Here is a 13,048-nt window from a genome sequence, read left to right on the forward strand (position 1 = left end):
TCCTCTCTTCTGCCTTGTGTCGCTCGCTCACTCTTTTCGTTGATTCGCTGTGTTCATCATCGTGCTGCCCTGCCCCCGCCCCTGGACGTGCGGGCTTTGCCTCGCTCTTCTCGTCACCCCTCCCCCTTCCCTCCTTGCTGCCCAGCCCGGGTGTCTCACCCCCTAACTACCACAACTAAGCACATTCACTTTCTCCCCTTCCTCCTCCTCCTCCTCCTCCCCCCCCCCCCCATTTGTTGAGCGTGGAGGCAGGCAACACCACCGCCATTTTTGATAGTTTATCCGAGTATTCTTTGTGGGTCAGCTGCAGGGCCAGGGAAGGTGTAAGATGGGGGCGCTACCCAGTCGGGAGTCGAACGAGGACCCGTCCTCCGTCTTCTTCGCGAACTGCGACTCGCACATTGTGTTCCACATCCCCATGACGGACCATTACTTTCCCTCCCCGCACAGTCTCGCCTTCCGTCAGCTCTTCTACGCGCGCAACAACCAATCGGCCCTGTACTGCTTCGATATGAAGGAGGTGTCATCCGTCATGCCAGAGGATGCCGCAGAGGCCTTTCGGGTGGCGCAGGAGGTGGACTGGGGCGCGGAGGTGGACGAGGCAGACCCGAGCCTGCACTACTACGATGACGACATCCACCAGAAAGTGCTCGAGTACGGCAGCCTTGCCTTGCCGCGCTCACCGCGCTTTGGCCAGCACCTCCGCCCCTCTGTTGAAGACATCGAAGAACTGTACCGTGTGCTCGTGACAGAGCCGATGGAAGGCACCCTCGTCGACACAGACTCGCAGATGTGCGCTCTACTCGAGCAGGAGCAGCGCTGGCGGGCCGCATTACCGCACTTGTCCAAAGGGCAGCAACAAGACAGTAGCAGTAAGAGACGCTGCGAGACAAGCGGCGGCCACGGTGCCGTCGACAACAGTGGCAACGACTCTTCTCAGCCAGCCACAGGCACGAGTGCGATGCAGCAGCGGGACCAAGAAAGGACGGTGAAGAGGAGTCCAGGCGCCGGCGTGGAGGCGGCTGCAACCCACAGCCCGCTCGTCGCTGAATCAGCCACATCCTCGGCGATGCCACCACCTTCGCCGCCGGCAAAGTTCTTGTATCCACTTCCCCGGGCGATAGCCCTGCGCATGACAACGGAAGAAGAGGAAGAGATGCGCGCCGAGTATTGCCGCAAGCATTTCATCCCCTACGTCGCCCCAGCGTTCCACGACGTCCGCTCTACCGGTATCGGCACCTGCGCTGACGGATCTTCCTTCCAACAGCAGCGCGTGGCGCCGCTGCCCGTTGTGGAGCGTCGCCACTACCACTTCGAAGATGACCCACAGTACCGCGACGGCCGCGTCCACCTTGTCGAAGAGCACGGCGTGTTGTACCACTTTGCCTACTTTGCCAAACGACAACCCCAGACGGCCACCGCTGTCGCTACTGCTGACTCTCAAGAAGGAGAAGCAGCGGCAGGAAGTGTGGCGCCGTCTACGGTACTGGCCGCCGGTACGACGCCAATCTCGCAGACTCCGATCGTCCGCGGACGGTGTCTGCATGACATGGTGTACTCCGAGAAACCGCCAATGCCGCCTGCGTTCCCGGCGTCGAGCAGCAGGCATGCCGGGGCGTCGTCCTCGGCGTTCGCGGGTTGTGAGCCGGAGCTTGCGCCGCCCGTGCGCTACGGCTGGTGTGCGCGCTGCGGGGAACAGGCGACGCAGCGGCTGGACTACACTCATCTGTGCCGGCTAAAGTCTACCCGTGCGCTTCGCCGCGCCGCACGGGGGCGACACACTGACAGTGGCCTCGATTTGCCTGAGGAGAAAGACGACATGGACGAGGTGACCTCGAACACAGAGCAGGTTGACGAGGAGGGCGAGGAGGAATTTATCATCAACATCATGCCTGTTCGCGTGGTCGGCTTGGATGGCCTGTTGCCGTCCCGCAGCCGTGGCACACCGTGGCTGCGCGGGTACGAGCAGGAGGACGAGGCGGCCGAGGACGCCTACATCGAGCAGCTTGAGCCCAAGCCGCCGGTAATGCGAGTGTGCCGCTTCATCGAGGGCTCGGTCGGTGACAAGATTGTCAACCGCGCCGCGCTTGTCACGTTGTTGTCATATCGTCCCATGTGTCGGCAGGCGGGGCTCAGGGATGCCCTGACGCGGCCTATCTGGTCGATGTGTGTGCTGTCAAATATCCCGTACCTGCAGATGGTGCGGGAGACCTTCTTTAGAGCCAAGGCGGCGGTGGCCGAAGTGGACGATGGCGATCTGCTGCTGCGCAACTGGCTCGACGTCGTTGACCGGGAGAATAACTTCTACAACTTCATCAACGCGAACCTCTACATGACGCGCAACTTCACCCCACCAGAGCGAACGGTGCGGCAGCGCGAGCAGACAGACGAGGTCACCAGCACAGGCACCGCAATGAGTCGGAGGACGACTACGGGTACCTGCGGCGGCCGAGAGGGCGGCAGTGTCTGCACCGGCCCTGCAGGCTCCTCGTCGGCGACGTCACCGTTGCTGCTGAAGACGGCCGTGTACTCGGCCGTTGGGGGTAGCAGCAGTCCCCCAGAGAGTCGCTCGGTGCATTCCGCAACGTCATTAAACGGTGCAGCGACAGCGATCTCGCGCCACGGGCAACCCTCCACCGTGTGTGCCGCCGCAGACCTGTCACACCTAAGCACGTCGCCACCGGCGCCTCAGTCGAGTGATGAAGGAGCAGAGGCAGCGGTGGCAGTGCGCGAGTCCGCCGACAGAGCCGGGCTAATGACGGACGCACCGAGGCAAGGCATGAGCGACAAGAGAAAGGACAAGCGGGGCCACTTGAAGCTGGTGGAAGGCGACGGCGCTGAGCTGCGCAGTCTCCACCTCACACGAGCTCTCGAGGAGGTCACGATCGGGCGACCAGAGGGTCACGGCCCGCGCGACCAAGTCGAGGAAGACGAAGACGACGAGGATGGCACAGACGAAGAGGGCGGGGAGCGGGGCGCCAGTGAGGACGTCGGTGAGAACAACGCGGCTGCCAAGATTGCCGCAGAGCGAGAGAAGAGCAAGAAGCTGCAGCACAGGAACCTGGAGGTGTCCTCCTCCTTCTGTTCATCCTTGTCGTCCCCACCGGCGCCATCCACAGCCCAAAATGCCGCGTCTGCGACCGCCTCATTGACTTCGGCTCGCGCAGGGGATACGAGCAAGACAAGAGGCGAGGCCTGGTGCAGTCCTGTAGCGGCGAGCGTGATGGGCGGACCGTCTGCTACGGTCGACAATCGCCACAGTGGTCATCAGCACCGCAGTGGTGGTAGCGACGATGGCGGGGAGTCATCTGGCGAGTCCCCTGCCACCTTCTCAAACGCCGCGCCGGGACGCGTCGCCAGCGGGCAGGGCAACGATAAGGAAGCCGAAGCGATGGGACCCTCCGTAGATAGCGACGACGACGATCCAGACGTGCGCATGGAAGAAGAGGAGAACCGCCGCGCACACGCTGCTGTCGCTGATACCGCCGTGGCAAGTGGTTCCTTGCTCAAGAAGGCAGCAGCAGCAGCACAAGCAGTGGAGGCGAGTAGTGCAGGCAAACAGCAGGAGGAGCAGCAGCAGCTTCACCGACCAGAGGTGCCGCCGCGGCCAAACTTTCAACTCTTTTCCTCTCGACTTGAGCCGCATGCGCCGCTGTCGCTCTGCACGCTCTTCGACTACGACGCTAGCGCTGACCAGGTAGCGAAGAGGACAGTCACACAGCTGGCTGCCGCCGTTGCAGCTGGCGTAGCCGCCGACAAGAGCAACTGTGTCGGTAGCCGAGGTGAAGGCGGTGTCGACCAGGCGGCTGCCACGTGTGCTGATGCGGCAGCCACCACCACCGGATGGCCCAGCTACGTTCAGCGCGACATCCTGCGTGAGAACGAGCGTTGGCAGGCGGAGCCCAAAGCCACACGGCGCCCCAGTCATGCCCTATACGAGTGCGGCATGCTGGCCACGACCCGCGGCCGCAACTTTCTCTTTCTCCTACGCGAGGACTGCGTTCGGGCGCTGCTCTACTACTGCTCCGCCGCCGCAGCGCCCATATTTATTGGGGCGTACATTGAGCCAGTGGACACCACAAGCGTCAGCTACGGTGGTGCAGTGCGGCTACGGCGGCCGAGCACCGTCGACATACCCCTCGACGAGGGCGGCGACGGGAAGGATGGCATCCGTGCCGCCCCAGCGCGCAACTACGACGGCCAGCGGGTAGTCATTGGGCAGGTGGAGGGAATGGAGGTGATGGCGGAGTGCTTCAAGAGCAGTGGTCTCATCACGTGCTTCAACGTGTCGGACGTGGACAAGGCGGCCCCCGGGCCGAGTGCCGCCCACCGGCTGCGCAAAATGATCCTGCCGCAAACCTCATCATGCACCTCCAACACGCACCACTACAGCCGCAACGATGGCCTTGCTGAGGAGGCAGACTCACTAGCGACTCAGCAAGCACGAGAACTGGCACAGTACGGTCACGTCTTCACCTACGCCGCGGACGACTTCTGCGATGGGGACTTGGTCGTCTTCAATTTCGAAGAGCACCGCTGGGAGCATTACGAGCACATGCAGCTGCGCCGACGGTTTGCCGCGAAGGCAACCGCAGCCGCTGCTGCTGCGACGGTAGAGGCAGCGATGGCATCCGCAGTGCCAGGGGAAACCGCCGAGCCAACCGCCGCGGGCAACGTAGCTGTAGCTGCTGACGGCAGCCTGAGCTGCGCCAACGCCGTCGTGGACCCCTCCATGTCCGCCAGACTCCTGTGCGTCGGACTGGACGAGCTGGTGCTGAGCTGGACCAAGTGGATCGTCGACAACCGTTTCTACGAAGACCGCACCGACTTGGGTTGGCTGAGCCTGCCAGACGGCAGTCCTATCCAACTCGGCGGCCGCTACTTTCTCTGGAGCTTCCGTCACAATCATCAGCGCTATTTCTATGGCGTCATCCCGAAGTTTGCGAAGGGGCGGCTGCGACGACAGAAGCTCATGGAACGCAACCGTAACAAGAGAAAGAAGGCCGAGGCGCCGCGTCAGCAAGCGCAGCCACTGGTGGCGACGTCGACGACGTCCTCGGCGCGTGCGCGGCAGTCGAGCGACGTGTGTGTGGCGAGTTCGGCACTATCGTCTCCGGTGCTCGCCATTGCTGCTGCTGCTGCTGCTACCCCCTCGCCTGTCCGATCCAGTTGCAAAAGTGCGTGGCCGACAAGCGACACGCCTGTAGCGCAGTCAGAAGGAGCACTGCGGCGGGGCAGCGATGGCACCGGCAGCGGCAATCTGCATGCGGATCCGTATCCTGGTGGACAAGCCTCCTCGCCTCCCCAGCATCCTGACCTAGCCGTGACGCCATCTTCGCGCACGATTACAACGCAGAAACATCCTCAGACGCAGCCGCCGGCTGCCGCGACATCGGAGCCTATGTTACCGATCCACTGCGCGAGTTCGCTCTATACAGACAGCGTCTCGTGCTCAGTGCCAGACGCGAACACCGCTCCTCCTGCACACCACGCCCGTCGTGGCAGAGACACTGGCACTAATGCCGCCGCCGGCCGCAGCGATTCATGTGGCCGCAGCCCGACAGCATCGCTCACCACTAGCGCCTTTGCCTACAGCAGATCCTCGCCGCAGCAGCAGTCAATGCTGCTGCGGGCCAACACGAAGGCAACAACCGGAAGTCAGACACAGCAGGGCCACTTCGCAAGCTCCCGCAGCCCTGCCGGCTGCTTCTTGGTGTGCGACAGCAATGTGGCCCAGCCGACCCTCTACTCCACGAACGTGACTGAATTGCTGGCAACCCCAGTTCATCGTGCACCTTTCCTGAACCCACCACTCCAGCAGTCGGCCAGCGGCAAATGCAACCATATCAGCACACCCAGCAGCTCCGGTGCGTGCAACTCTGGACAGCAGAGTGCCTTCGGTGGTGGTCGGTACTACTACTACCAGTGCGGCGGAAACACATTCATACAGGGCGGAAAGCGGCACGAGAACGAGTACTACCCGCCGCTGCCCACGAGCACCCCGTTCCACCCTGTCACAGCCATCACGAAGCTTGTGCCACTGCCTCATCCACAGAGAGAGCGCGGCGGTATTCCAGCCATCTTCCGCTTCTGGGGCCCCATCGGGTCTCCACCGCCCCGCACACCAGTCACTGCATCTTTACCATCAAACGCAGGCGGGGTGGGGGACGCGGTGGCCACAGCCCCGTGGGCTGCCATACCGATCTCACAAATCTCACAGATGATACGCCCACTGTCACCGCGGCACGCCGTTATGGGCTCGCGCGCCGCCAGCAGCTCCATTGCTTGTCCGACCACTACACCAGCCATTGTCCCCACCACCACTGCGGCGGCCGCCGGCTCACCCACTGGAAACTTGACGCTTCACGTCCGTCGGCGCATCACCTCTGGAAGCACGTCGGTAACGACAGCTATCAACGTGGGCAGCGGCGCTTCGGTAGCATCGCTGCAACCACCTTCGCACGGTGCCTCCTCGCTTGGCCCCTCACTGACGACGCTGACAGCGACGGAGACTAACATGAAGTCGAGCAGACCCTTCACGCTTAGCCCTTTAGCCCCACCGAACTTTCCTGGCACGTTGTTGTTCGCCCAATCCGCACCGACGCCGCTTCTGGATGAAGCCAGCAGCCCTCGGCGTCTCTCGCCGACCAGCATGCTCCCTACTAATCTCATTAACGAAGGGTCGAAGACGAAGGGCGAGTCAGTGCTGCGGGTAGACGAGGACACGTACATGCAGCGGAAGGCATTCCGGTGGAACCCGTATGCGAGCACCAAGTGGAGGCAGAACAACAGCAGCGCTGGCAGCGGTACCACTGTTACCTACGGTAGTGCTCCTACAGGGGGCCGAAGCGGAAGCCGGTAGGCAAAGGCGATGGTAACGTGGCGGCTACACACGCACCCGTGCGTCTGTGCGTGTAAAGCGCCGCTGTAGGAAGTGAAAGTATGCTGCGAGGCTTTAAAATGGCCTTCGAGGTATCCTCGGACGACGCGGATCGCGAAGAACTACGTTCATGGGGAGGAGGTCGATGACGCCACGTGAAAGGAGCGGCCTGAATGCGTGAGGAGCCACAGGAGTATAAACGAATAGAGCCGGAGGGGGGGTGCTCTCCTCCTCTCCGCCCTCCCCCCTCTTCACTCTCCTGTGGGTATCTGCGCCTTTATGCAGCACAGGAGGAATACCTGGCGAAGTGGTAGCGCTCTGCGTCTTCCTGACCAAGCACCACCCGACCCTAAAAGAGTCGGCAAACGAGCAACAATGTAAACGCCCGCCCGCCCGAGACTTCGATGCGTTTGTCCCTGGCGCGCCTCTCTCCTTGGAGTGCTGGGCAGTAGTCTTTTTGTTCCCCTATTCCCTCTCCTCCTGCCATATTGTTTCATCTGATGCACCCAAAGAGGATGCGACGGCGCACTGTCGGTCTACAGCGCGTTGTCGCCCACCACCACTACCACCACCACCCTCCCCTCTCTCTCCCCCGCGCGCCTCCGACCACGACGAGCACAGGCAGTCGAGCCGGCGCAGAGGAAATGTGGACGTTTTTCGCTTGACCAGCACCCCGGCGATGTTTACTTCCGTGGCCGCTAGCGCGGGGGGGAGGGCAGCGAGGTCTGCTCCTGGCTAGAAAGACGCTTCAAGTATAACCGAGACCCCTGAGTATGGCGGAGGCGCGGCAAAATGAGCTCCCCAAAAGGTGGAGGAGTGCTCAAAGAAGAATGGGCGTCGAGCAGGAGCTGCCAGCAATCGGCATCACGCTCTTTTCCATTCCCCCCCCCCGACCTTTTCCTCTCCCCCTCTTTCTCCTCCTCTTCACCCTCTCCATCTGCTGCTCCCTGTCAGAGCCCGACGCGGCAAGGTTTTGTGTGTGGGTCTGTGCGTCTGGGAGTGCTATCGGGTGCGCCTCTCTCCCTCGAAAGTGCAGACGTGCATAATGCACCCGCACGCCAGCACTCACCAATGCACCCGCACAACCCCCTTGGAGCCGGGGGTGGTGGGTGATGAGAAGCGCCGAGCAAACAGCAAAAAGGGGGAGAAGAGAATGAGCGCGTTTGGCGAGTCGGGAGCCTCACGAGAGGGCCACAGCACCGTCTGCTTTGATAAGAAGGCGCGGTTATGGTGTTACATTTCACGCCCCTCTCACGCGTCACTGCTTCCCCCAGCCCGGATTGCCTGATGTTCAAAGGGCTCCATCGCATTCGCGACAGCCAGTCCTGCGAGTAACACCTCGACATCAAAGAAGCGTTCGTGGCACTGCCTGGCACAGCCGTGGTCGAGCTCCAACGAGCACAGGAATGTTGCACTGGGAACTCGAGCCCGGCGCACTAGGTCCGAGCCTGCATTGCCGTGATGAGGAGGTCGTAGGCTCTCTGCGCGAGTATGGGTTGTTGTCAATGGTAGTGGAGAAGCATTAAGGCCGCAGGGACCCCTCGGCTCACAGGCGACACGCGTGTCCGTCTATCGAGGACCACCACTACCTTCATCGCCTTCTCGTGGAGGAGGCGACCGACGTCGAGCCAGTCGATGCAGGTGTTACCTCCGATAAGCCTTGTCTAGGAGCTCATCGCATGTCTCTCAGCGACGCCCCAGCTACACTTTTTTTGGGGGGAAGGAGGAGCCATAGCAGCAGCAGCAGCAGCAGCAGCACCGCGCAGAACGAGGAGGCCAACGCCGCAAATGACGCACACACGAACCTGTATGACAGCCGGCCCGTCGCACTCGACGCTCCGCCGGGCGCACGTGTGAAACCCCCTTGCCCTTTCTCTTTCTCTCTCTCTTTTGGTGTGGCTCTGCACCCTTGTGCGCACATGGGTAAGTCACCCACAGCGCAAGGTGTCGCAGCCGGTGCCGGCGCTGGGCCTCCACGCGGGCGCCGACTTCGCCGCTGAAGTCTACGGTTTTTGCGATTGGTTGCTCAAAGGGAAATCGGACTTGCAGAGGACGCGCTGTGAGATGCGGTGCACGAGAAGTTGCCTCCCCAACATCAAAGAACGTGGAGCTGCGCCCGGACGCAATGCGCGGTGTCATGGCTGTTTGGCCATACAAGAGCAAGGATGACGCAGGCTGGCTGAGGTTGCGGGGGCCGCGCGGGTTAGTCACCTCAACCACTGTCAGCAAACCATCCGCATCGTCGTTGCCAACGTCATCGTCGAACGTGTCGGCCCGCCAACCTCTATCTGGAGAGCAGGTCTTACTGTGTCTGGTGATGTGTGGTGGGGTAGCAGTGGTACTTTCTCGGTGCACAGCCGCACTTCATCCGACTGGCGCTGCAGTGCCAGGGTCAGAACCTGCGTCGTCGGCAGATGCCCGAAGGGAGGGTGCCGGGGCGGATGGCATTGCCCCTTACCCACCTACCCCTGAAAGACAGCGATGGTGTGACCTTCACACCATCGCTGCTGTCGAGGCTCACAAGGCAGCGCCATTCCGCAGCGGCGGATTATTTGGGCTTGACAGATCAGATAAACACAACCACAGAAAGCCGCTCAGAGGGGCGGCACAGCAGCGGCGACGCTTGGCCACACGGCAATCGCCAGCGTAGCGATGTCAGCCGAAAAAGTGCGACAGCGACAGGAATAGAAGCCAAAACCCGTCGTCGCGGGTGAGCAGGAATGCGCCTACCACCGCGTGAGCCGGATTTCCTGCTGTCGGGAGTGAGGCTGGCGTCGTTGCCGCTGCGCCGGAGACACATGTGGCGGGGCGCGTTATGGCAGATGATCGCCTGGGCGGTGACTGGGCCACTCCAACGTGTAGGTGCGCTGCCCGTAACACCGCCGCTGGAGGGCCGGAAAGGGAGGCGCTGCGTTACTCCTGCCTTTTCGGACGGGTGCCGCAGGCCGTAACCCGCTGCGGTTCCTGCGAGACAGCAGCGTCAACCAAGTTGCTCTCGCCAGCGGTCGCCAAAGCGTGGGTGTCGCCAGTACCCCGTCGTCCTCATCGCATCACATACCTTCATATAATGTCGCCTTGTTACCCCGCCAGGTGTGTGCGAGTCGACCCGGCTGGTACGCGGCCGTCACCCCGTCGCCGACAGCTTCCCACTGCAATCCTCCACGCCTGTTGTGACATCCATACATGCGGCATGCATAGACGAAGCGTCACCATCCTATCAGCACCACGAGATGAACGCAGAGGCGGAGGACTTGCCCACGCAGAACTCGGCAACACCGTGCGCTCTCGACGCAGAAGCAACGACGTTCCGCTGGAGCACATGCTGGTTGTGAGGATGGGAGGATAAGGGGGGGGGGTGGTAGGGGTCTTGACGACAGCCCGCAGCTCTTGCGACGTTTGTTTGTCTCATTACGTGCTGTCGCGTCTTGCTTCGCTGCGCCAGTTGAAGCTGGAACAGGAAAATAAGGGATGCAGACGAGTGGTAAAGGGGGAGGGGGGCTGGAGGCGAGGAAAAGTCGGTTGACTAACCTGCGATTCACAGAAACACCTGGACCGGATTGATGTCGAGTATATCAAGACGTGTAGGGCTTCCTGGCGTGGTTTGGGCTTTTCGCTATCGGCCAGTGTACGTGTGGAAGTCAAACAATTCCTCCCAGTTGTCGTTTAGTCGAATCGGGTGCTGCGCATATCGCGCTATGCTGGCAGCACATCGTCCCTCTGTCACCTCCGCCATCTTTTCCGTCTCGGTTTTCCACCTTTCATGGTTCACACAGATGGCCGTGTGGGGAGACCTCAGCGCGTGGTATCCCAGGGTCCTGCACCCGCCTCCCCACTCGGCGTGGGACAGTGGAGCAGCCCCCCACCCCCTCTATCGCCGCCACATGCGGAGCCACTCGTGGCGATCGCAGGGCCACGTGTCTACGGCGCGGGGGGAGGCATTGGGAGCCCATGTGGTGTGGCAGAGAACGGACATGTTGGGAAAAACCTCTTTGTATCCCCCTGACTTCCACAGAGTCCAGCCCCTCCCTCTCTCTTTGTGTGTCGATCTGGCTTTCTCTCCGACACGTCTGTGTGTGTGTGTGTGTTACCTTCCCGCCCTCTCCTCTTCGCTCTCCCACCTCTCGCACACCTATGCTCTTCCTCCTGGTGTTTCATCGTGCTACCAACACTCACTCGCTCCTATTAGCCTGTCTTACCGCTCGCCTCCCCAGCACGTCACAACAGAGTGGTGCGGACACTCCATACAGGGGTGTGCAGTGTGTGGGTGGGGGGCGGGAGGGAGGGGGCGCTGGCTGACTAGCGGTGAGGGAAAATAAAACATCTTGTTGGCGTCGCTTTTCTTTTCGGTGCTGCACTTCTCCGGACGCCATTGAAAGCTCGCCTGCAGCCACGGTAAGCGATTCAAGGGCGCGAAGGATTGTGCCCACAGTGACGGAGACATATGATACCTCCCTCCCTCTCGGTTGTTGTTTCTTCCCTCGCTCTTACCCTTCCTCCCTCACCCCCCTCCCATGTCTCTGGGTGGCTGCCCACTTCACCCACACCCTCGCATCGTTAGAGATAGCGTCTCTCTCACACACACTCTCTCTCACCCTACCTCTTTCCCCCACGTGTACACACACTCGACTCGTTCTTTTCCTTTTTTTTCATCCTCGACAACTCTAACGCAACACCGACAGCGACGAGTTCACCAGGGAGGCTGTTCGTTCCGTCATCTCTCTTCTCTTTCCCCACTTTCCATCAGCTGTCGCTGTGCACACCAAAAAGCGCACGCATCCTTCTCCACGGAGAAACACGCACACACACGCTCGACAAGACGGAAAGTGAAGCTCATTTCGAAGAAAGGGAAAAAAACGACGCAATGGTGTCGGAGGGTACAAAGATGAACATGATGCGGGGCAGCGTCGTTGTCAGTGCGGCGGCAGCGGCGCTGTACCTCGGCGCCACGGCGATGCTGCCCATCTTCCAGCTGAACGTCGACAAGCTCAACTCCTCCATCACACAGTTTCTGTGGACAACGGACATCTACACCCCCCTCGGGGAGAAGCACATGTCTGTGAAGTCGTTCCTGAAGAATTGCGACAACCTGGTCACTGCGTTTCAGGTGGCGCAAGTGTCCACTCTTCTCGGCATCGCCGCCCTCACTCTGGCCTTTCTCTGTGCGGTCTTCCACATGACGCCAACCTTCACCCAGTCGAGGTATCGCGTGCGCACAGTCTGTGGGGCGCCGATTTGCACTCTGTTGACAGTGGCTCTCATCGCAACTGGAGTGAACTGCTACCTCATGCACGCCATGTACGAGAACAAGTGGTGTGAAAACTCAGCGTACGAGCCGATGGTCGCGACCCATTTCTCATCTCCCCCCACTTCGGCGCTCACTCAACCAAGCCGCAGGTATCTGCATAAGGTGTGGCAGTACTGGCGGTTCTTCTCGATCCCACGTCTGAGCACGAAGCCTCGCCTGTCTCCGCAACCCAAGACCACCTTGGGGAAATCAGATGACGCTGTTATGCTTATTTTGACTCACCGCCTCTTCGGGGACTGCAACCCGTTCGACGGCTGCATCGTCTCCTTCCGCGAGATGGGGTTCAAGGTTGTGGCAGGGTGGCAGGCAACGTGGGCGGCGCTGGCGGTGGCCATTACCGCCTTCTTCGCGGAGCTGATGGTGGTGATCGTTGGTGGCAGACGCCTCGTGGAAGCCGGTGTGGGCGAATCGGCCGTCGCACTGCTTCAGGGCGAGGACGAGCGCCTGCTGTAAGAGAGTCCCCTGCAGCATGGAAAACGGGGGAAAAAGAGCAATAGAGGCACAGGAGGGGGGAGGGGGGCGAGCGAAACACCTCACAATGAAAGAAAGCCAACACGCGTGCCCCACGCACACAACGCACGAGGACCGTATGCAAAATCGACAAGGCCTCACAGGTTTCAGCTCGAAGTGGTAGCGAGAGGGGGGGGGGCGGGGAGGGAAGAGAACCAGCAAAGGCTGTAAGGGGATTTGTTTGATGATGGCTGTGTTTCTCTCCGTCTTCGCTCGAGTTATGTCTGCTTACTGTGGCCTTTATCGGTGGTGCTGTGCGTGTGTGTGTGTGTGTGTGTGTGTCAGGGCAGCAGGAGTCGCTCTCGCTCTCCCCCTGTGTGGCTTTTCTCGCTCTTTTTCTCCGGCTTTTCCCT

At 61.2% G+C, this 13,048-nt stretch overlaps 2 protein-coding genes across 2 annotated transcripts; both read left to right on the top strand.

Moving 5' to 3' along the window:
- Window positions 1-418: 418 nt before the first annotated feature.
- On the top strand, window positions 419-6,862 carry LPMP_080640 (hypothetical protein; the record flags this gene model as incomplete). The annotated part of the gene is made up of 1 exon (XM_010705893.1): window positions 419-6,862. The coding sequence occupies one exon, from the start codon at window positions 419-421 to the stop codon at window positions 6,860-6,862; it is 6,444 nt and encodes a 2,147-aa protein (XP_010704195.1).
- A 4,879-nt stretch (window positions 6,863-11,741) lies between these two features.
- Window positions 11,742-12,638, top strand: LPMP_080650 (hypothetical protein; the record flags this gene model as incomplete). Its single annotated transcript, XM_010705894.1, has 1 exon — window positions 11,742-12,638. The coding sequence occupies one exon, from the start codon at window positions 11,742-11,744 to the stop codon at window positions 12,636-12,638; it is 897 nt and encodes a 298-aa protein (XP_010704196.1).
- Window positions 12,639-13,048: the final 410 nt, after the last annotated feature.

This window comes from Leishmania panamensis (assembly GCF_000755165.1).
Source record: "Leishmania panamensis strain MHOM/PA/94/PSC-1 chromosome 8 sequence".
In the NCBI taxonomy this organism is placed as follows: domain Eukaryota; phylum Euglenozoa; class Kinetoplastea; order Trypanosomatida; family Trypanosomatidae; genus Leishmania; species Leishmania panamensis.